Source organism: Eublepharis macularius, chromosome 8 (genome assembly GCF_028583425.1).
Source record: "Eublepharis macularius isolate TG4126 chromosome 8, MPM_Emac_v1.0, whole genome shotgun sequence".
In the NCBI taxonomy this organism is placed as follows: domain Eukaryota; kingdom Metazoa; phylum Chordata; class Lepidosauria; order Squamata; family Eublepharidae; genus Eublepharis; species Eublepharis macularius.
Genome location: NC_072797.1, coordinates 89,602,758 through 89,626,449, shown reverse-complemented (window position 1 = coordinate 89,626,449; position 23,692 = coordinate 89,602,758). Strand labels below are relative to the sequence as shown.

The 23,692-nt window shown below is 45.0% G+C and overlaps 1 protein-coding gene across 1 annotated transcript in view; it reads left to right on the top strand.

Annotated features, from left to right (window-relative positions):
* Positions 1-2,239: 2,239 nt before the first annotated feature.
* The window catches only part of ERCC6L2 (ERCC excision repair 6 like 2), a 47,663-nt gene continuing 26,210 nt past the window's right edge, over positions 2,240-23,692 (top strand). The window contains exons 1-5 of the mRNA XM_054987450.1: positions 2,240-2,425; positions 7,890-8,009; positions 11,691-11,884; positions 13,788-13,949; positions 14,262-14,469. Coding sequence (XP_054843425.1) covers positions 2,402-2,425; positions 7,890-8,009; positions 11,691-11,884; positions 13,788-13,949; positions 14,262-14,469 — 708 coding nt within the window. The 5' untranslated portion in view covers positions 2,240-2,401. The remainder of the gene's footprint in view (positions 2,426-7,889; positions 8,010-11,690; positions 11,885-13,787; positions 13,950-14,261; positions 14,470-23,692) is intronic.

Genomic DNA, 23,692 nt, shown 5'->3' with positions numbered 1-23,692 from the left:
TTTACTTATTCTAAGTAAATGGCCCTTTCTAAAGACAATTAAATGTTGGGTGGAAAATATAATGACGGATTTGATGTTAAAACACATAATCTTAATTTTGATTCAGAGAGAGACCAAGTGAAAGCCATTCACTCCTTTTTTCTTATCTGGTAGTTTGTACTGTTGTGAGGTTCCTTCACAAGCTACACAGCCCCTGCCACCTCATAGTATCATCATGGATCATAAACAAAAAAAGATGTCTTGTGGCATTTTAAAAAGATTAACATGTTTATTATGGCATAAGCTTTTGTGAAATAAAGCCCACTTCATTGGATGCTTGAGGTAGATCCTCAGTGGGTGGGCACGCTGTGTAATTCTCAGCACACTTTCCTGAGAGTAAGCCTCATTGAATAAACATGAATATTCTTAGGATGCTGTCAAACTTATATGCATGTACACACACAAAATTGTTTACCAGTGGGGTAAACAGTGGGACATGGAAAACGGGGTTCAGGCTGTGGCATTTCTGTGTGAAAGTACAATGTATGCAAGATAAGCTAATTGTCTGTTAACCGCAGCAGTAATTTGTGGTAATGCACGTGATTTTTCAATCCCTTGTCCAGAGTTTTATTGTCACATAGTCAGTTGTATGACTATTTCATTGCCAGCTAAAACTGGTTGTGTTATTCTAGAAGAAGGGCAGAAGAACACATGAGAATAATTCTTGCTTGCTTGCTTTCGAGTGTAATTCTGAATGTTTTGAGAAAATATAACTTGCTGTCCTTTGACAAGCTGTTACTGTTGTGAAGCAAAAGTAGTATTTTAGCTCTTTTTCTCTGCTTTTGAAGCACCTTTGCCATTATCTTTCCAAATCAAATCATGGAGGAAATTAACCTCCTTAGCTTCAAAGTTGTGCCAGGGTGTTTGGATATCAGTACTGAAACTAATAAAAAATTACTAAACCAAAGGCTCTGTCTGGTAAAACTGGTTGGTATTATCTGGGGAAAAGAGAAGTACAAACTGGAGGGGTGATGAAGAATCACAGGAAGTGGGAGAACCTTGAAACTCGCTACCCTCCAAGACCTCATGATTCTGACGTGCTTGAGCAGGCTGATCCTCCGCCTTGGTTCTTTTAACTGAACAATCTTGAGGATATTCAGTTCTTGTCAGGACAGTTTGGGACTTCTGTTTTTGTTTGTTTGGCTTAATTTACAAAATTATATTTTTCTGCATACTGCTGGAAGTATGTACTTGGTCTTTGAACTTCCTGGTTTTGCTGAGCCACTTTACTATTAGATTATAATTATATGTATTAGATAAAATACCAAGAGTGTTTTGTAGCTCTGATTTCTTTTACTGAAAGCTTTTAAAAACCATTTTTAATTCTTCATTAATGAAATTGGTTGTGTTATTAAAACCTGCATCCAAGCATACCTGTTTTGAATACTTGCCTGCAGGTATTTCACATACCCTCCTAACATCTTTCTTGTTTCTTTTTTATTTGGCTAGTGATACAAATATATAATCTCCATTCAGTGTGATCAATGTTATGTGTTGATATTTGTGTAACGAACACAACATTGGAAATATGTACTTGTCAAAATGCCTGGTTTGGTGTAGTTAAGAATGGTGAGGCTCTAATCTGGAGAACCAGGATTGATCCTCACTTCTCCGCTTGAAGCCAGCTTTGTGAGGCTGAGAGCTATGACTGGCTCAATCACCTCACAGGGTGATTGTTGTGGGGATAATAATAACGTAATTTGTAAACCGCTCTGAGTGGTCATTAAGTTGTCCTGAAGAGTGGTATATAAATTGAATGTCATTATTATCATTATCATTATTATTATATGCAGTCCTGTCATCCTCAGTGTGGGTGTTGGCGGGAGGTGAAAAATGTAGTAACATTGGTGGATTGTTATACAACCTTTTCCCTACATAATTTCCAGCAAGCTAACATTTTCTCATTTTTAGAAAAGTTAAAACAAATGACAATACACTAATTTTCGTTTATATGTCCTTTTTAATAGAAAGTTGGCAAGCTGGTGATAGATGCCTGGCTCCTTTTTCTGAAAATGGAAGGCTTGGTGAAGCCACAATAACATCCTTTGAAACAGATGAGAATGGAAATTTTTTTGCAGTTGTTTCTTTTTGTGGCTCTCAAGAAAGGAAAATATCCGTAGCAAAACTCTGTAGAATTAAAACTACTGCTCAGAAGAGCTTCATATTTGATGATGAAGATTTGGAGAAGCCTTATTTTCCTGACAGAAGGCTTCCCTCGCCCGGTGTTGCCTTTGAATTGTCCATCGATGGGGATTATATCCCTTATACAATTAATAGGTACCTGCGTGATTATCAAAGGGAAGGTGCCCTCTTTTTGTATGGACACTATATTCATAAACGTGGATGTATTCTTGGAGATGACATGGGCCTTGGGAAGACGATACAGGTAACTTCTCTTTTTTGTTTTTTTGTTTTTTCTAGGAAAAAAATGAGTGGTTTACATGGTGTAACAAATTTAGATTTTAAGCTGTGTTTAAGATGTATGTGGTTCATCTTGTTTCATATTTTTCAAGGCATTTGTGGTGCTCTACTGTAGCTTTATTTAGGTATTTTGATGAGAGATTGAACCAATACAAATGTTTTTGATTTTGGTAATTTGAACAGAATAAAGAATATATGTTCCTTTTGTGAAACAAAAATGAAATCTATCTAAGAGTACTGAGTTCATTTTTTCTAAAGTAAAAATTTATTGTGTTTGAAGCACGATAAGTGCTATTTTCAATATAAACAGCTTACCAAAATTCCAGAATTACAGCTGAAATTCATTTTCCTTTTATAACTAATTGTTGAAGCCCAATGACTGAATTGTTACAGGAAAGATTTCATTAGAACACCTTCATCAGGCCCATCAAAGGACCTTATATTTCTCTGGATTGTGCTCATATTTTAGATTTCTGAAATAAGTAATGAAGAAGAAACATAACAGAAATTGTTATAAGAATACTCACTGTTCAATATGAGAGTGCCTAGGCTTTAAAAAAATTGCAAGGCTGTATAGTTTAAGGCAAAAGTATATATAGATGGTTGTTCGGGGTTTTCCGGGCTGTATTGCCGTGGTCTTGGCATTGTAGTTCCTGACGTTTCGCCAGCAGCTGTGGCTGGCATCTTCAGAGGTGTAGCACCAAAAGACAGAGATCTCTCAGTGTCACAGTGTGGAAAAGATGTAGGTCATTTACTCAGGAGGGGTGGGGTTGAGCTGAGTCATTCTGTAAGAGTTTCCCAGGGTGTGGAATGCTAATGGCGGGAGGCTTCACTGTGTCCTGAGGCGGTTCTTTTGCATATGGATTGGTGCTTGATGTGCTAATCTTCTCTGCAGGGCTATTGTCGGGTGTGGAGTGTTTTGTTGGCCTGGTGTTTTTCAGAACTGGAGCCCATGCTCAGTTCATTCTTAAGGTTTCTTCTTTCCTGTTGAAGTTTTGCTTATGCTTGTGAATTTCAATGGCTTCCCTGTGCAGTCTGACAAAGTAGTTGGAAGTGTTGTCCAGTATTTTGGTGTCCTGGAATAAGATACTGTGCCCTGTTTGAGTTAGGCTATGTTCAGCCACTGCTGATTTTTCAGGCTGTCCAAGTCTGCAGTGTCTTTCATGTTCTTTTATTCTTGTCTGGATGCTACGCTTTGTGGTCCCGATGTAAACTTGTCCACAGCTGCAGGGTATACGGTATACTCCTGCAGAGGTGAGGGGATCTCTGCTGTCTTTTGCTGATCGTAGCATCTGTTGTATTTTTCGGGTGGGTCTGAATACTGCTTGAAGGTTATGCTTTTTCATAAGCTTTCCCATCTGATCAGTAATTCCTTTGATATATGGCAAAAACACTTTTCCTGTGGGAGACTGTTTTTCTTTGGTTGTTTGATTCATCCTGGGTTTGATTGCTCTTCGGATTTCATTTCTGGAGTAGCCAACTACTCCAGGACACCAAAATACTGGACAACACTTCCAACTACTTTGTCAGACTGCACAGGGAAGCCATTGAAATTCACAAGCATAAGCAAAACTTCAACAGGAAAGAAGAAACCTTAAGAATGAACAGAGCATGGGCTCCAGTTCTGAAAAACACCAGGCCAACAAATCACTCCACACCCGACAATAGCCCTGCAGAGAAGATTAGCACATCAAGCACCAATCCATATGCAAAAGAACCGCCTCAGGACACAGTGAAGCCTCCCGCCATTAGCATTCCACACCCTGGGAAACTCTTACAGAATGACTCAGCTCAACCCCACCCCTCCTGAGTAGATATAAATGACCTACATCTTTTCCACACTGTGACACTGAGAGATCTCTGTCTTTTGGTGCTACACCTCTGAAGATGCCAGCCACAGCTGCTGGCGAAACGTCAGGAACTACAATGCCAAGACCACGGCAATACAGCCCGGAAAACCCCGAACAACCATCGTTCTCCGGCCGTGAAAGCCTTCGACAATACAAAAGTATATATAAATCACAAGAGTTGGGGATACTGAAGAAGAATACTTTGCAGGAAACTTTTTTGGATCCTTTTGTTTTTTGATCTTGAGTTTTAAAATAAATATATTTTTCCTGATTCTTTTCCTTCTCTAACAAGGGCTCGAAGCTTGGGATTAGCTTCCTTAGTTCAGTCTCGCTAGTGGTAGGTTTCTTGCCATGCAGGAAAACACCATCCCCAGTGGAATGGATTTGTGGGACATACCCCCTTAGAATCTTCAGTTCTATAAAATATTCTCTAGAAGTAAATTGAATTACTGATAATAATGAAAACAGTGGGGGTTCCTTTTATTACTGAATAAAATAATAATCCTGTCCACACTTTCTGGAAGATGATGAAGAAGCCAGCCTCCCCCCGAGACAATTGGTAAGATTGGTGTAAGGTCTTTTATTTTGGAAATATCCAAGAAGACTATTGTGTGTACACAGTCTATACATCCTTTTAAAAACAAGGATAATTTCCACTTGCCCTTTATATTGCCTGTTGGGAAATTTTATTGCACTCTTTCCCAGACATGGGTATATAGCATGCATTGCAAAATGATAGTTTGTGAGGAAAGAGAACCTGTAAAAATGCTTTCTTGTCAGCATAGGAGAATGTAACATTATTTTCTCAGAATTGCAATTCATTGCATCACTAAATGGATAAAATACTTCCATGAGAAATCAAGGAATTAAAATATACGATTTACTTAGATTAGTTTCTGTCTGATTTGTTACCTTCTCTCTTCAAAGAAGGGTTCTTATATTTAGTTTGCTACTTATCTCACTGTCAATATACTCAATAATAGCAGTGGATCACAATGACAAAACCAGATTCCTGTTACAGACATCTCTTTTCTGAGCAGTTGAACTATGATCTATATGCAAATATTTACCACAACAATTTATTTTTAAATTATTTGTGTTTTAAGCCTAGCTTTCAGAACTGTGTGATCAGCATCTGGTTTAAGGCAGGCTATTTTATTAACTTGGTTAAAGCAATATTGGTTTTTAATGCTAGAGTAAACCAAGGGCAGCACTGCATGTAGTTAAATTAGCACATTAAAAACTACTAGTGCTGCAAACTGCCTGCTTTTGATGGGTTTCTGTACCTGCATGGATCCTCTTTCAGAGTTTTTTGGCAAGAATGTCTGCTCATGTGGTTCCTGTTTAAAGAAATGAGTGGAAAAGACTGGAGACCATGTCCTCTTCTATACATAATACTTTCTCAGAGCAAGTAGTGCTGTTATTGTGAGTGTTTTAAGCACTTTACCAGAAAAAAACAAGAAATACTATTCTGTTGGTATTTTTTAAAAAAGTTCTAGCTGCTTGGATGCTAAAGAACTGTGCACCACTACACCAAAACAACACTTGTATAAAATACACCAAAAAAGACAGGACATTTCTAATATAAACAGTAGCCACAAACAAAAATTGAAATTTAGTAAGTAACAAAACATATTCCTAGTGCTTCAAAAATGTGCTTGATGCACAGCATGAACAACTCTCACTTAGATTGGCAGAAGTTATATATTAGGGTTCTGTGGGGAAGAAGTGGACTGTGCATACAAAAGAAAGATAGAGGATAGCATTGGGTGAGGTATGTGAGTGAAGGTCAGACATCTGCATCAGTGATCTTGCTGCTTTTCTTTTTGTGATTTCCCAGGGCTATTTTTAAAATGATGAACACTATATACAGTTAAATTGTAGGAAAGTGAAAACTTCTTCATTGAGATGCGAACTTTTAGATAAAGAAACCAGGGAGTGGAATGCTAACTAGAAGCAACCAAAGCTAGAAAGCAGAGTGAAGTGCTGGCTGTACCAGGTCCTTGTTCTTTTGACTGATCACAAAAATAAGTTGATGCCAACATATGCTACTATATGAGGTTTCTCAGACTTTGTGCATAGACTATAAACAATATGAGAGTGATTAGCAGCAAAATTATAGAATTCTAGAAATTTGAAGTATATGTTTGTGTTGAGGCCTGGTGTTTCACGCTAGCAGCCACATTCAATTCAAGTTTTAAAACAAGTATAGATCAGAGTGGCTCAACACGAACTGTACAGTGGAATGCTAGTGCAAGCTACCTGTGCCATAAGCCTCTGAGGTCCAACCTGAAGTAAATATCTTTTGGTTCCTAGTGATGTTCAGTTAGAATGTGAACATAACATCAAAAAAGGGCTGAGATGAACTATTCTTACCATTTAAGTCCCAGACCCCCTTGCTTTTGGAGCCCCCAAACAGTTTCTTTGCTTTTCTTATACCTTTATTTTGTACAGCCAGCATTTCACATTGAACTGGACTCTACAAGTATAATCCACAAATCAACAGAGCTCAGTAAAACTAAACTGCAAACATACAAGTATTCACCCTTAACTGTTTTGTGGTTTGACACTAATGAAAGCAGCATTTTTCTTTGCAGTTCTCTCTATTTTGAGATTTCTACCCTGCCCCTTCCTAAGATTTGGGGCACTACAAAAATACTCAAAATCAAAATTAAGTAAAATATAAATTAAAAATCATTGCTAGTTAAAGTTGAACTGCCTTTTGAAATACAATTACAGGTTTCAGAATGCTGGCATATTCTTAGCTTGTGTGCCGTGTTTGCAGGGTGATCCCATGGTTTAGTTAAGCTGGCTGCTGTTGCTACACAAGGGCTATGCTGATGTAACATAGTCTTGGATCCTGCCTAAATTTCTGCAGACCCAAGGAGGGTGGTGGTTCCACCGTGTGGTGTAGTGGCAGAATGTTGGACCAGGTTCAGTTCCCCACTCTGCCATGGAAGCTTGCTGGGTGGTCTTGGGCCGGTTGTGAGGATAAAACAGAGAAGAGAATGACATAAGATGCTTTGGGTTCCCATTGGGGAGAAAGGTGAGGTATAAATGACATAAAATAAAACTTGCAAATAAAAATACAATGGGAGTGTTTGTAACTTATGCCACTTCTTTTATGGGCATAATGTTATGCCAAAACATGGAGTGGAAATATACCCTGAATTGGCAGCGGACTCCTCCTAATCTCCTCTCCTTACTGTCCATGTTGTCATCATTTACTTTTGACTTCTCAGTACAATGCCAGAATAGATGCCCTGGGCTGGTGTATATTCATGCTGTGCTAAGAGCATTTTGGAATGATCTTGTCCCCTTCCAATGGGCATAATGGGGAAGACATAATTATTATGTGAGTTTTTTAAAAAATAATTTCTAGGCAATTCCCCCCTCCCTTTATTAAGAACAAAATTTGGTTTAGTGGGCGTTGGATAGAGTGGGAACCCAAGATTGAAACTGGATAAATTGTAGAGTTACATAACTGATTCCATGATATGTTCTAAATGTTCTCTGGCTATCACTGTCTTTTTCCTGGTGTTCTGTGTGGCAGCTTCAAATTGTGTTTTTTCCCTCTAGGTTATTTCATTTCTGGCTGCAGTACTAAATAAAAAAGGGACGCGTGCAGATATTGAAAACAACATGCCTGATTTTTTGTTAAGAACAATGAAAAAAGAAAAGCCATCTGTTCTAAAGAATGTGAGTTCTTAATTTAGACACACTTATAATAGGGCATCTTGAAGATATTAGGAAAACTTATTTTTAAATGGAAATATGTTTGTCAGAGTATGTGGATCCCAACTGCAGTATGCACAATGAATCAGAAGAATCTTTAGGTGGGGGTTGTAGTGTATCTGATCACTGAGCCTTTACATTTTCTATTACAGCTGCTGTAACCTGAGCGGGCTCATACAGTAGCTTATTTATTATTTATTTGTTTATTTTGACTTATATCCCGCCCTCCCCACAAATGGGCTCAAGGCGGCTTGAGAGGAGGGGTTACAAAAACTATTTTTAAAAGTTTGTACATTTGCCAAACCAACATTTGTGTCTTTCCTCTGTGTGCCCCAAACTGTTGAGTGACTTGGGCAGTATTCAGATTTTTAGAACCCACCAGCCCCATTTAAGTAGCAGCTCAAGAATTAGCTGTTACCAACACATTATTATACAAGGGCAGAAGGGTCCTTCTTTTTCCTGTTTCTGTGGTTCTCCCTATGTAGCTACATTGGCATTGGCTGCTGCTCCAGTCATGTTCTGCTTAGTAACCTACCTGTTTCTATACTTCTTGACCTTTCGTATGTCAGCTATATCAATGCTGAATGCCCGTTGATGGATCACATTGAGTCTTTGACAGTTTTGAGACCTTGGCTATCAGCAAGGACATTTTACACAAAATTTTCAGTGGCCATTTGTTACTGTAAGTTTCATTTTTGTTATAACCAGATCAATATTTTGGGAGTTCTATAAGCAATTTAGAATGACACTTCATACAGTACTGAAAAGCAACCTTTAACGCACCATTTTGAAAATCATTGATACCTAATCAACATAGGTAGTACTTACGGATATCATATTTCAGTGGAAATTATTTATGTACGTGCTGTCAAGTCGCAACCAAGGCAAGTGAGAAGCACTTGCCTTCCTCTGCCAAGTCTTTCTTGCTGGTCCCCCATCCAAGTTACAACCCTGCTCAGCTTCTGAGATCTGATGAGATTGGGCTATACCATTTTGCCTTCCTTCTCTCAGTGAGAACTGCTTCCATGTAAAATGGAAATGTAAAACGGGAATGAAAATAAAATGTGATCTAAAGCACTATGCAATCCCTAATAAAAATACCTTACAGTAAATCCTAGTAATCTGTAAAGCTGGTTTGCTCTACAGAGGTTTAATTCCTTTGCCTCTAAAAAGAGCCCTATAAAGACTCATTTGAGTGGTTAATTAAAAGTGATTAATTTTGTAAGCAGTTAGAAGGGCCCCAGGAACAGATCTTTTGAACGTGTCATGTCTGGAAGTTGGGATTATATACAAGGCATTTCATTATTTTGCACAGCATATCAAAGGAGAATATATGATTTGGTGTTGTTTCTGGGTTTTGTCCAATATATCCCATTATCTGCTTCAGCTACACATTTTGCAGCGTGAATTGTCTTACTGTTATTTAGCTCAGCCAGATCTTTTTCTAGTTAATTGTGACAGAACTCCGAAAACCAAACATTTCATCTGTGATGGATCTAGTTCTTTGACCTTGCTGGTCTAAGCACAGTTGCTCTGCATTTGTTATTCAACCTGATGTTGAAATTTGCAGCTCTCAGATGTCTCTTGTGGCAACTAGGTTCTTTCAATCAATCTGTGTTATCGCAGATGATTATTTTATGTGATGACTCCAATTGATGTTGTCCCATTGATTTCAAAATGCATGTCTTAAATAACAGTACGTCTGACTGACTGTAGTATTTTTAGCCATTTGGAGAAAGGATAAGTGACTAGGTGTCAAATGCTGGCAGCATCAGCCATATGTGTCTGAGGGCTGGGCCTGGATGATATAATTATCTGTTACAATTAAGCTGTGCTGTAAGCTGTTTCTTCACTTTCATGGGATGTGAATCTGTGTTCCTGAAATCATCTCTTCTAGACTATGCTTGCTCCTAGCCTTTGAGAAAGGAGCCTACATAACCTTGAAACCCTGTGTGTCATCCCCTGCATTTTCCAGTCGAATTAGCCAGCCTCTAGGGAAGGTGGGGAATGCTAGCCTGTGAATGATATGTTCCTGATACTTGCTTGTACCTCATTCCTGACAAAGAATCCAGTAAGATCATGATATTAGCAGCTTTTCAATAAAGCTTTACTAACCACAGTGGATTCTTTTGGAAAGTCACTTGGCAGATTCTTACAGTAGGCTTTTATGTTTTAAAAGCTTTGAGAAATATTTTGACAGCTACTTCCTCTTTCTGGAAAATGTTCTCAGTTTCTCTTGGTCTTCTCCGGCTGTGATAGGAGGTGGCTAGGGATGTGCGCTTCGGGTTTTGCTTCGGGTAAAGTTACCCGAAGCAACCCAATTCGGAATGCTTCAGTATTCCCCGAAGCAAAGCTTTCTGAAGCATTCGGAAATGTTTCGGGAAGCTTTTGGGCTTGTTTAAAGGGCCCCGCCGCTGCTTGCAAGCAGTGGCAGAGCCCTTTAAACATTAACCCCCCCATCTCCCCCGCCACCTATCTTGCGGTGGCTCCAGGCTGGCTCCTCTGCCACTGCCGCCTGAGCCTGCGGGGGGGGGGGGGTAGGGAAGGCTGGAGCTGCCTCCTCTGGCCCTTCCTGCCCCTCAAATGGCCGCAGCGTGCCGGCGCCGCGGTGGCCATTTGAGGGGCAGGAAGGGCCGGAGGAGGCGGAGAAAGCCCTTCCTGCCCCTCAAATGGCCGCTGTGGCACCGGCACGTCGCGGCCATTTGAGGGGCGGGAAGGGACGGAGGTGGTGGCTCCGGCCTTCCCCACCACCCCACAGCCTTGGGCAGTGGTGCGGCGGCAGAGGAGCCGGCTGGCTCCAGGCCATGCAGCCTTGTGCCACCACCACCACCCAGCTGATAACCCAGGTAAGTGGGTGGGGGGTGGAGGGGTCTCCCCGGGGGGTGGGGTGGGGTCTCCCCTGGGGGGGTGGGGGGTTGAGGGGTTGCCCCAGGGAGGGGTGGTGGTGGTGGTGGTGGGGAGTTCCCCCCCCGCTTCAGTATGCTCCGAATCTTCACGGAGCATACCGAAACAATTCCTGAACCCCGAATCTGAAGCGGCTTGCCGCTTCGGATTTAGGGGTATTCCAAAACGGTTTCCCGCTTCGGACAAACCCGAAGTGGGAATACCGAATCTACCCACTCATGCACAGCCCTAGAGGTGGCATTAGTAACAATCTGAATGGGACTTATTTGGGCCTTATAACCATAAGTACAATTCTGATTCACCTGAGTAGGGGTTAAATTTCCCTCATGTTTATTGGCTGGATCACATGTGGTTTGCCCAGCAGGGGCTTAATAAACCTCCTTAGTTGTTGCCTGTGTAGGACTTCAAAAATGGAGTTGGGGGAGGGATGTTCAATCATTGGCTGGCCACAAAATAAGGCTGCTTGGCTGCATTCGCCCTGTAGGTCACAATGTGCAGGACTACCATGAAGAAATTATAGTGTTTCCTTTTTTGTGTGTGAAGCAAATTCCCATTACTACATTTTAGAGATCTGGAGGAGCTTAATTTTCCCCCCTCAGCTCTCTCTTACCTGTGTCCTCTTCAGGCAATTGAAAGTAAGATGTCAGTGTCTGTTTAATGAAACAAAGCAGTGTGTTAATTCTGTACCAAAACGCATTTTATATTTATTCAGCATCAATGTCATGTGTTCTTCATTTTTAGACTTTCCTGATTGTGACCCCTCTTTCTGTGCTTTATAATTGGAAAGAAGAATTGGACACGTGGGGTTATTTCAGGGTTATAGTTTTGTATGGCAGTAGAAAGGACTATGACCTTAATCGAATCAAACAGGGGAAATGTGAGATTGTGCTAACTACATATAAGACTCTTCACCAATATTTGGATGAGCTCAACAGGTAACTGAACTGGACAGTTATTATTAGCATGATTAGTTATTCCAAAGCCTAGAATATTAGTAATAATCAGGAGGATTATATGAACCTTTGAAGTCTTCTAGTGAATTTTAGAGAAAATGTGTGGATTATTTAATTTATTTTAATTTTAATTACATTTATTACATTTATATTCCGCCCTCCCCGCATCAGCGGGCTTATATACATATGGCCTGAGTCTTATGCCTTCATTTATAAGCAACCTCCGTTGAACTTAGTAGGACTTACTTCTAATTAAATATGCTTTGTTTGGGGGGAATATGTCTTTAAATGTATACAATACAGTATAATACAACTGTTCAAATTATTTTGTTAAAAGAGTATGTATTTCTGTACAGCAACTATAATTTCAGAATCCTCTCTTATCTAGATAAAGGCTTCCTTGGAAGTGACAAACCCTTCTCTTGTAATATTTCCAGGTTAATTTTCAATGAGTAATGTTGGTTGTTGGCCAGATCCTTTAGAGGGTTTCAGCAGTACTCTTGGTGATCTCTTTAAAAATGCCAAAGCTTTGATTAAAGATCCTAGTCTTGCTTCCTTAAAATGCAGTTTTGAAAAATGAATGTCATAAGGTGAAGAAGAAGCTAACTGCTGACAAAAATGCCCAATATTAATAAATATAAACACTGTGATATAGTGTTAAGGTGCTGAACTGGGATGGGGACCCCAGTACAGTGCCCATATTTGCCATAGAGTCCCATAGATGGGACTTTTTAGAAAGTGGGCAGAGCCAGATGGGACTTTTGCCCAGCAGAGCTTCTTATTGGCTGTTGGAGATCTGATTGGCTGAGGAGATATTTAAAATTTTTGCTTTGGGAGCAGTTGCTACCACAGCACAAGGATTTTCACCGAGTAAGTCAAGGTAAGCTGTGTGCATGCAAGAAAATGTTTTAAAACAGTATTTGTTTTAAAAGTCCTCCTGTTAAACTGGGCTTCTTCCTGAAATGCTGGAGTTACTATTAGGGTTATGTATAACCTTTCTCCCTGACATTCTGTGTTTTTCCCCCACTCCTGTGCTGGCCATTTTGCTGTTGGCTCTGTCTCCTGTGGTGGCCATTCTGTAGTTGTGCCCACCACTGTGCCAGAATTCCAAAGGCACCCATCTTTGAAAGCTTGAGAATGTCTGAACTAAGATCTGGGAGACTTAGTTCAAATCCTCATTCTGTGATGAATCTCACTCTCTTGGGTGATCTTGGGCCAGTCACTCACTTTCTGCCTCACCTACCTTGCATTGACGTTATGAGGATAAATTGGAGAACAGCATACACTGTCCTGACCTCCATGGAGAAAGGGTGGGATAATAATGTAGTACATTAGATTAAATCACTCAGAGGTGGATGCTGCCTGAGTGGGGAATAATCTCTTCTGCAGCCTTTGATGCTAGGCTATTGAAACCATTCAACTTCTTTGATGGTTGACACAGTTAATTAAGTATCTTTTTATGTATACATCCCAAAGTTTTTCCTTTCCATTGCTTTTTATTTGGTTACCTGCTGCATTTTTTTAAAAACCAAAGTATTATTTTTGTGCTATATTACCATCTCTCCAAAGCCTTGAAGAGCCAATGTACATGTTAGAGCTTTTTCATTATGCAAAATCTCATTGGAAATAACTTATTAAAAATATTATGAGTTGGATCCAAAGTTCATTTTCTACTGAGTATGTGTACTGGCAGAGGAGAAAGTGTTTTTCAGATTCTTCCTTCCCACAGTATATACCAACATAGCTGCCAGTGCTTATTGTACAGCTTGCCTAATCTGTGGTGGAGGTTTTTTGAGGGTGCAGTGGATATGAGTATTGTACTTTGGATCCAGCCATATATATGGAAGATATAGGAAGATAGTCATTATTTCCTGTCATTTCACAGCCTAAAATGGTCAGCTATCATTGTAGATGAAGTGCATAGAATCCGGAATCCCAAGGCTCAGATAACTCAAACCATGAAAGCACTAACATGTAGTGTTCGAATAGGACTCACTGGGACAATTCTACAGAACAACATGAAAGAACTTTGGTGTGTCATGGACTGGTAAGTTACATTAAAGAATAGGTTGAATATAGGGTCATTTTATTTAATCACCTATTAAATGTTTTTTGTGTATATGTAACACATAACATATGCACACAATAATTGTATATTTGCAAACATGAATTCTATAGTTATATTAATATGGGTATTAATATGGGCATGTCACATCTACATGCAGTGATAAATATGGTGTTTGTAGGTAATATGTACAGTAGCCCTGTAACTAGAGTGGTTGGGAAATACTGTTTAACAACACCGAGAATCTAAAGGATGGCAGTAGGTCTCTCATTTTTCTCTCTGTCTCCCTTGAAGGGCTATACCAGGACTTCTGGGTAGTGAAGCTCGATTCAAGAAGGAGTTTTCTGATCCAGTAGAGCATGGCCAGAGGCACACAGCAACTAGAAGAGAGTTAGCAACAGGACGAAAGGCAATGCAGAGGCTGGCTCAGAAAATGGGTGGTTACTTCTTAAGGCGCACAAAGTCTCTTATTAACGACCAGTTGCCTAAGAAGGAAGACAGAGTGAGAACCATAATTTACAATAAATTAAAATGGTTAATAATGATTGTAATGTGGATTTTGAGAACGTATCTAGGAAGCATTTTAATCTTGAGGGAATGATCCACTTCCTCCATTGCATGGAATGCTTGCACACAGCTCTCATTGTCAGAGAGCATATCCAGTAGAGTCAGGAGGGAGCCAATATTTAAATTAGCTTATATTGCTCTGCGTACACAAAGGAATTAGTCTGGAGAAGAACTGGATCATCCTTCCAATTTGTTAGATTTTTCCTTCTATCCATTAAAAATAATGGTTTAACACTTTCTGTTAACTTGAGTCTTCCTCTGTGGGTGTTGTATAGAGGTGTACGCTTTAAAAAACAAACAAAAAGGGTATTTTTTTGGATTCAGGTATCTGGAATACCATATATATTTTGGATTCCCAGTATTCAGGTCCAAAAATACAGGTACAGTGTTTGGATTTGGGTTTTATCCGGAATTCCAAATATATTTGGTTTCATTATTCCCTATGGTGTGATTTTTCTGGTGGGGGCCATTTTTCAAGCAAGCCGCATCAAAGTTGCAGAGAACCTAGGTCTGCCTGTCCACTAAAGACCTCCCCAAATTTCAATGATTGGGTCAAGGGATCCAATTCTGTGGGCTCCTGAAAAGGTGCCCTCAGCCACTCTTCATTATTTCCTATGGGGGGATATTAGCTGATGCTTTCACCAGGTAAAGGCAGAAGCCTAAAAAAGAGGCTTAGCCAAACACACAAGAGCAAACACACTGACCGAGCCTCTCAGTGCAAACAGAATCAACAAAGCCCAATGTCAAACCAGTGAATCCTAGCAGAATCAACACCAAACCAGAGAATCTCAGCAGAACCAAACTGAAGCAAGGGAGTAGAGATGGGCACAAACCAGAAAAAAACCAAACCATGTAGTTCGTGGTTTGTCATGTTTCACAAACAACGAACTTTCACGAACCTTCCCCTGTTCACAAATCGATTTGTTTTGGTTCATGAAAATGTCACTTCCAGGCCAGCAAATCACTACTTCCGGGTCAGCAGAAAGTCACCTCCGGGTTAGCAGATGGCTGCAGGAAGTCCATCCCCTGTTGCTAGGAATATTTTTTTTTTTTATAAATTTTTTTATTTTTCATAACTACAAAACACTACACCAGACTATCACAAGGAAAGGGAAGAGGGAAGGGACAAAGGGGAGTGGAAAAAGAAAAAGGGGGGGGAATGAACTACAAACACTAAACACTACACTTCAATGTTTCCCTTCATACTGTCATAATACAAAAATAGCTCCATAGAATAATGATGGAGTGGTTAATCATACAGAGAATAAACATTTCAAATTCTGATTAAACTTTCCTCCCCCTTCTGGGTCCCGGACGCAATTCTCTCTGTGCAACTGCTGTTGCAATGCTCTCCTCTTCCCCCCCCCCTCCGGCTCCTCCTTTTCTTCGTTCTTGGTGCAGCAGAATTCTGGGTTTTTATTCTCAAAATCCTTTAGTTGATCTTCTGATAATATCTTATAGGCCTGATCTTTATATCTGAACCATATTCCTTCCGGGAATAACCATTTGTACTTTATTCCATGGTCCCTCAGAAGAGCTGCAAACTTTTTATATTTAAAACGCCGTTTCCGGACTAGAAATGGAACGTCCTTCAAAATCTTGACTTTCAAACCCATAAAGTCCAAATCCGCATTGTATGAGTTATATAGGATGGTGTCCCGAATCTTTTTAGTTGAAAAGTCAATAATGATCTCACGAGGCAACTGTCGCTTTGTTGCATATTTTGAAGAAGCCCGACGGACCTCCAAAATGGCGCTTTTAACCTCTTCTTTAGTCGTCCTCGCGGGTGTCGCCAGTAGATCGTCTTCGTCCTTCTGTGCAGCCCCACATTGGGACTGCGCAGGCGCAGGCCAGCCGCGGAAAAGATTTTTCTAGCTCTAAGAGATGTGAGGGGGACGTTCGGATCCACCGCGCATGCGCGCTGGTGTTCCCGCCAATTTTGAATGCATATATATCCGAACGTCCCCGGCATTCCCTCAGTTCCTTTTTCGCCGCCGTCGAAAAGGTTCTTATTGTCTAGCGTTCGTTTCACAGCGTCTCTTCGGAGTTTTGGATCGTTTCTTCTGCTGGTCGGTATTTTCCCCTTGTCTTCTGTCGGGAGATACCGTTCATTATGTCGCAGACATCTTTGTTTAAAAAGTGTCATAAATGCGGCACTAAGATGACCCATTCGGACGGCCATGAGCTCTGCCTCATCTGCCTGGGCGAGGGGCATGTTGTCGAGCGCTGCTCCATTTGTATGTCCTTCACTCCGAAGGCAAGGAGTGATCGGAAGGCCAGGCTCCGTGCCTTCTTGTGGGATGCCAACCTTCTCCCCCCCAAGCCATCGGGCTCTTTGGGAGATAGGCCGCGCTCCGCCGCTCCGTCACCGGCGCCGTCTCGTAAGTCGCCAGAGCCGCTCCCCTCGGAACCGACGGGGCAACCCGTTCCGGAGGCCCGACCTGATTCCGGTTCCGGGGATCGTCCTTCGAGCCGGAAGGCCAAGAAGCGTTCCGCGCCCAAGCCGAAGTCCTCCACCAAGCCTTCGGTTCCGGAGGCTGTTTCGGAGCCCCCGTCCAAGAAGGCCAAGGCGAAGTCGAGGGCCAAGGGCCGTGCGTTGTCCCCGGCTCCGACTGTGCTGCCTGGTTCTCCGGCCGAACCAGTCCTGATACCCGACGATGTGGTGAGTCTCCACACCCCGTCGCCTCCTTGCACGCCTCCTCCGTCGGTTCCCGAGGAATTCATGCCGTTTCCGCCTTTCCCGGAACCGTTCCAATCTTTTGAGCGCTCCCTGCCGTCCGCCCCGGCGCCTTCAGAGGCCTCCGTTCCACTGCCGTCTACCTCGTCGGTTCCGATGCCTCTTCGCTGGCCTGCCCCGGTGCCTGCTCCTCTGCCCCCTTGCCAGCCGGTCGCGGGGGTTGGGAACATGACCTCCTGGCAGGATTTTGTGGCGTGGTTCCAGCAGTCGCTGCCCTTCCTGCAACATCCGTCGGTTCCGATGGTCTCCGTTCCGGCTCAGCCAGTCGGGCTCCCAGCACCCGCTCCTCCACCTCCGGGCTTGCCTCTGCGACCGCCGGTTCCTGCAACTTATCCGTCGGCCCCGACCGCTCACCGGTCTTCGGTTCCGACGCAAACCTCGCCGGAGTTTTCGGATTCCGAGGATGAGGAAGGTCTGGCGTCCCCGTCGGAGTGCTCTTCAGACGCGGCCTCGGATCCTTCCCCGGATGACACCGTGGGTGGGCCCCGCTCATCGTCCCCGAATGACGATTACAGGCTGTTCTCCGAACAAATGGTGCGGATGGCCGCCGCGCTGGAGATAGACGTCTCCTCCACGACCTCCAAGCCCAAGAGTAAGCTGCTGGAGGCGCTGTATTCCGGGTCCCCCGCGTCGGTGGCGTTTCCCCCTGTGGAGGATTTTGTTGATAACGCTCTCGCGCTCTGGCAGACGCCGGCGTCCCTGTCCGCGACGGCAAAGAAGGTAGAACGGTACTACCGTTTAAAGCAAGATGATTGCCCGTACCTCTTCAATCACCCGAAACCCTCGTCGATCGTGGCTGAGGAGGGTCAGGCTCGGTTCCGTTCCGGTTCCTCGTCGGCCCCGGCGGACCGAGAGGGCAGAAAGCTGGATGGCGTAGGCAGGAAACTCTACTCATCCGCGTCTCTGGGATTCCGTATTGCCAACTTCCAGGCCATAATGGGATCCTATAATCTATTCCTGTGGAAGAGGCTGTCCTCTTACCTCTCCGACCTCCCGGAGGATCGCCGCCACCTGGTTAAGGCCCTCCAAGCCGAGGCCGTGAAGCTGTCAAAACAGCAAATGACAGCTGGCAAGGACGCCGCCGACTCTGCAGCGCGAGCGATGGCAACTTCGGTGGTCCTGCGTCGGCACGCCTGGCTCCGGTCCACGGCCCTGCCTCCAGAGAAGAAGGCGAAGGTGGAGGACTTCCCGTTCGAGGGGCCCCAGCTCTTCTCGGAGAAGACGGATGAGTCCCTCTCCCTGATGAAGAAGAATCAGCAGACGGCCAAATCCCTCGGGGTCGCCCCCTCAGCCCAGTCGTCGGGTCCGAGGTATCGCTCTGGTCGGTTCCGATCCTACCAGACCCCTTACCAGCCTTACCAGCAGCGTCAAGGGCGCTTCTTCTCAGGCCAGTCCTACGGTCACCGATCCTACTCTGCCCAGCAGCGTCACCCTTCCAGGCGCTCCGGCCGGTCCAAGGGCAGGCAACAGCCCTCTTCACCCAAGCCTTCGACCTCGGCGCAGAAGCCCTCGGTCTTCTGACTGCGCCTGAACGCTCCCTCGTTGGCCTCCGAGGGTGCTTCCTCTGCTGCCCAGTTTCTGGACAGGCTTCGACCTTTTTTGCCCTGTTGGCAACGTGTTACTTCTGACGCTTGGGTCCTGTCCATTGTGGCCCATGGTTACAAGTTAATGTTTACGGATGCACCCCCTCTCTCTCTCCCTCCCCGTTGTTCTCCATGTTGTGATGTTGTGTTACACAATAATGTTATGGAGTTGGTTACCAAAGGTGCTGTCCGGGTGGTCAATGTCTCTACTTCCCCATGGGGATTTTACTCCAGATACTTCCTTGTGGATAAGAAGGGTGGAGGTTCCCGGCCTATCTTGGACCTTCGAGGCCTCAACGGTTATTTGAAGCCTGAGAAGTTTCGCATGCTGACCCTGGCGCGAGTCGTGGAACTCCTGGAAGTGGGCGTCTGGCTGGCCATTCTAGACCTGAAGGATGCCTACTTCCACATTTCTATATTTGAGGGCCACAGGAAATACCTGCGGTTTGTGTATGGGAATTCTGTGTATGAATATACAGTGTTGCCCTTCGGGCTAGCCTCTGCACCCAGAGTGTTCACAAAGTGCATGACCACCGTAGTGGCATACCTGCGGTCCCAGGGTTGCTTTATCTACCCGTACCTGGATGACTGGCTCCTGGTGGGACCCTCGCCTGACTCTCTCCAGGCCCATATTGCCCTCGCTTTGTCCGTGCTGGCTAGATTGGGCTTGGTGGTTAATGGGGATAAGTCTATCCTGACCCCAGGCATGGCCATTAGGTTTATTGGGGTCCATTTCAATTCCCTGCTGGGTAGAGCCTACCTGCCCCCAGACCGGTTGGCCAGGCTTTCCGCTTTGGCCCGGCATTTTATACATTGCCGGTATCAGACTGCACTTTTGGTTCAGACTCTGTTGGGCCTTATGGCCTCCTCCACAGGAGTGGTTTTCTTTGCGCGCCTGCGTATGAGGCCGCTGCAAAACTGGTTTGTCCGGAGGTACAACCCCCTCACCATGGGTCAGCACCAGAGGTTTTCCATCCCCAGGGTGGTGCTGCGCTCTCTGGCCTGGTGGACTGTCCCTGGAAACCTGTCTGAAGGTTGTCCTTTCGGCCCCTTCCTAGCTGAGGTCACAGTTTATACCGATGCCTCCAACTTGGGATGGGGGGGCGCTGTGGACAGCTTTCGGCTCAGGGCATCTGGTCCCCATCTGAGGCATCCATGCATATCAACCTTCTTGAGCTTAGGGCGATCCGTTACTCCCTCGCTTCTTTTGCAGATGCCATTCGGAACAGGAGGGTTCAGGTCCTGTCGGACAATACCACGGCCTGCTACTACCTCAACAAGCAGGGAGGAACGGTCTCGCTCAAGCTCTGCAAGGAGGCAACGACTCTATGGAATTGGGCCATGGTCAACAACGTCCTTCCCAGAGCCGTGCACATTGCCGGGGATCTCAACACCTCGGCGGATGCGCTGAGCAGGGTGTTTTTGCCTCAGCACGAGTGGTCCCTGAACAGGGTTTACCTCGACCAGGTTTTCCGCACATGGGGCACGCCTTTGGTCGACCTCTTCGCCACTGCCCGCAACAAAGAGGCCCCGCTGTTCTGCTCCCGGGCCGGCATTGGCCGCCACTCCCTGGGGGATGCCTTCCAAATACCTTGGTCCCCAGGGCTCTTTTATGCCTTCCCGCCCTTCCCGCTCCTGTACAAGGTTCTTTCCAGGGTCAGGGCCTTCCGAACCCACTGTATCCTCGTTGCCCCTCGGTGGCCTCGCCAGGATTGGTTCCCCCTTTTACTTTCCCTGTCCCAGGGGCGATGCCTCCCCCTGCCTCACGCCCCGGACCTCTTAACCAGGGACGGGGTGTGGCATCACGATGTGGCTGTACTGAATCTGACTGCCTGGCTTCTGGGCACCCGGGAGTGAGCCTCTCTTCTGGAGTGCTTGGGGTGATCTTGAATGCCCGGAAACCGTCTACCAGGTTGTCCTATCAGAGGAAGTGGTCGCGTTTTTCCCGGTGGTTGGCCCTGAAAGGGGTTTCTCCCTTTAGTTGCCCGCTTCCTGTCATCCTGGACTACCTCCTGGAACTCTGCTCCCAGGGCCTTGCGTTTTCCAGTGTTAAGGTCCACATGGCTGCAATCTCTGCCTTCCATGAGCAGATTGATGGGAAGACAGTTTTTACTCACTGGCTTTCCAAGCAGTTCCTGAAGGGCCTGTTCAAGACCTTCCCTCCTAGGGCCCATCCCATTCCGCAATGGAGTCTCTCCCTGGTTCTCTCCCGGCTGATGCTCCAGCCCTTTGAGCCTCTATCTTCTTGTCCCCTACCTTTGCTCACTCAGAAGGTGGCTTTCCTGGTGGCAATCACGTCCTCTAGGCGTGTTGGGGAGCTGTCTGCCCTGCGGTGTGACCCTCCCTTCCTGCAGTTTTTCCCTGGTACTGTCATGCTCCACACTAGCATGGAGTTTCTGCCCAAGGTAGTCTCAAGGTTTCACCTACAGCAAAAGGTGTTCCTCCCTTCCTTTTTTCCAACACCCTCATCCCCAGGGGAACGAGCACTACACACGTTGGATGTAAAGCGTGCTTTATTGTTTTATTTGCACCGCACCAAATGTTTCAGGAAGTCTCCTGCCCTGTTTGTGTGTTATTCTGGCCCTCGCAAGGGCTCACCTGCTTCTGCCCAGTCCATCTCTCGCTGGATTGTGTCTACGATTAAACTTTGCTATCAGCATGCTGGAGTCCGGTGTCCCTTGTTGGTTACCGCTCATTCCACTCGAGCGCAAGCTGCTTCTGCTGCCTTCCTGCGCGGAGTGCCGCTCCGGGACGTCTGCCAAGCTGCGACATGGTCCACTGCAGACACTTTCATCAAGCACTATTCTGTGGATGTGCATGCACGACGTGACTCGGCTGTGGGCACAGCTGTCCTGCAGTCCTTGTTCAAGTAGACACTCACACCCGCCCCCATTGGTGAGATGCTAGTTACTCTCCCAATGTGGGGCTGCACAGAAGGACGAAGACGATAAACAGGGTTTCTCACCTGTAACTGTTGATCGTCGAGTCTCTTCTGTGCAGACACACATTCCCTCCCGCCTGCCCTGCTGTGAGTGCTTGGTTTCTTCCATTGTTTCTCCGGCGGCTCAGGTGAACTGAGGGAATGCCGGGGACGTTCGGATATATATGCATTCAAAATTGGCGGGAACACCAGCGCGCATGCGCGGTGGATCCGAACGTCCCCCTCACATCTCTTAGAGCTAGAAAAATCTTTTCCGCGGCTGGCCTGCGCCTGCGCAGTCCCAATGTGTGTCTGCACAGAAGAGACTCGACGATCAACAGTTACAGGTGAGAAACCCTGTTTTTCCGAGACCAAATCCCACAGATCCTCATTTTCCTCCTCTTTCACGTTTTGGAGACGCAAAATTGTCTGCGTTCGTTCCACTTGTAGCCCGATCAGTTGGTTCTCCACCAACTTCAACTCCTTTTTTGTAGCCTTCACAAGTGACGCACTTTCCAGAGCAGACTTTTCTGCCCCCCCCCGCTGCTGCCTTAATGGTTTTCACCTCGCTTTCAATTAAGCCCACCCTTTGATCAGTTTCGTTCAGCTTGTCAACAAAGGGTTTTATAGCTTCCACCACCGCCCTGCGCACCAATTCTTCGAGCGACTCCCCTTTCTGCAAGGTGGCCGAGATTGACTTACCGAGAGCGGGACTTTGCTTCTTTGCTGCCATTTGGGGGGGGGGGCGCCAACAAAATTCTGGAACTCCACGAAGGGGAAGAGCGAGTCTTCTTCAGATCAACCTCTCCTTCACAAACGCTTGTAGAACAGAAGGGATTCGCTTGTTTACAGGCTTCCGCCTGTTTCTTTTACTTGCCGTTTCTCGTTGCCCGGCGGCACTCGAGGCGCCGCGCACATCTGCCGGCCTCCATAGGGACAAACGGGCAATTCCCTCCCCGCATTGATTTCGGGGAGTTCTTCCCGCCGCGTCCCGGACCCTGGCTCCCTCCCTGGGAGTCCTGGGGGCTAATCCTTGCAGATCAGCCGCCCGGTCAGGGTGCCCGGTCGTTTCCTCCCGGACCAGCCGAGAGGAGCGTCCGGCATGGCTGAGAAAACGAAACCGACCACCTGTTGCTAGGAATATGATTGATTGGCGCCAGGCTGTCTGCAGTGATGAACTGAAAAACGAACCAAATGAACCATCCTAAAGTTTGTGGTGGTTCGTCAGAAATGGGATCTGACGAACTGCTGGTTCACGAACCGGCCTGGTTCGTCACGAATTTTGATTCGTATTTTGGTTCGTGCTGATCTCTAATAGGGAGAGGCAGAGGGGAAAGCATCTCCTCTGTAGCATCCCGTGACCTGTACTCTTTTACTGTTGGATCTTGTCAGTGGCCACCCACTTCCAGGCATTCTTTGCTCTTTAGTTAAATCAGCTCCTTAACCGCCTCTGCTATCATCAGCCCTTGAAGCATACAGCATTATGTACAATGTCCTCTGTTCCTACTACAGTTTCTTTGTTCCATTCTTGACTCTTGTTTTTCATACCAGCCCAATGGTTCTCTTCTTGATTACTCTCACTCTGTCTTGTCTTTAATTTTTGGAGGCACTTACCCTTAAATTTCTTTTCTGTCTTGTATGATGAAGAACTTGTATAACACTGATAATTCTGAAACCCCATTGGAATTGTCTCTGATACCCTTCTTTCTCCTGGGGAGATGTCAGACTTTATTGGGACCAGATGGTTCATCCAGCTAAATTCAGCAAGTCTTTCACTGATGTCATCTATCTTTGGCATCCTAGACTCAGAAACTTATCAGCCTATTCATTGAATGGGATGTTCTCTGCCAACTCTGTCTCTTTCTCTCCTAGATCTCATAGAATAGAAAATTTCTGTTCTATGATGTTGAATTTTGTA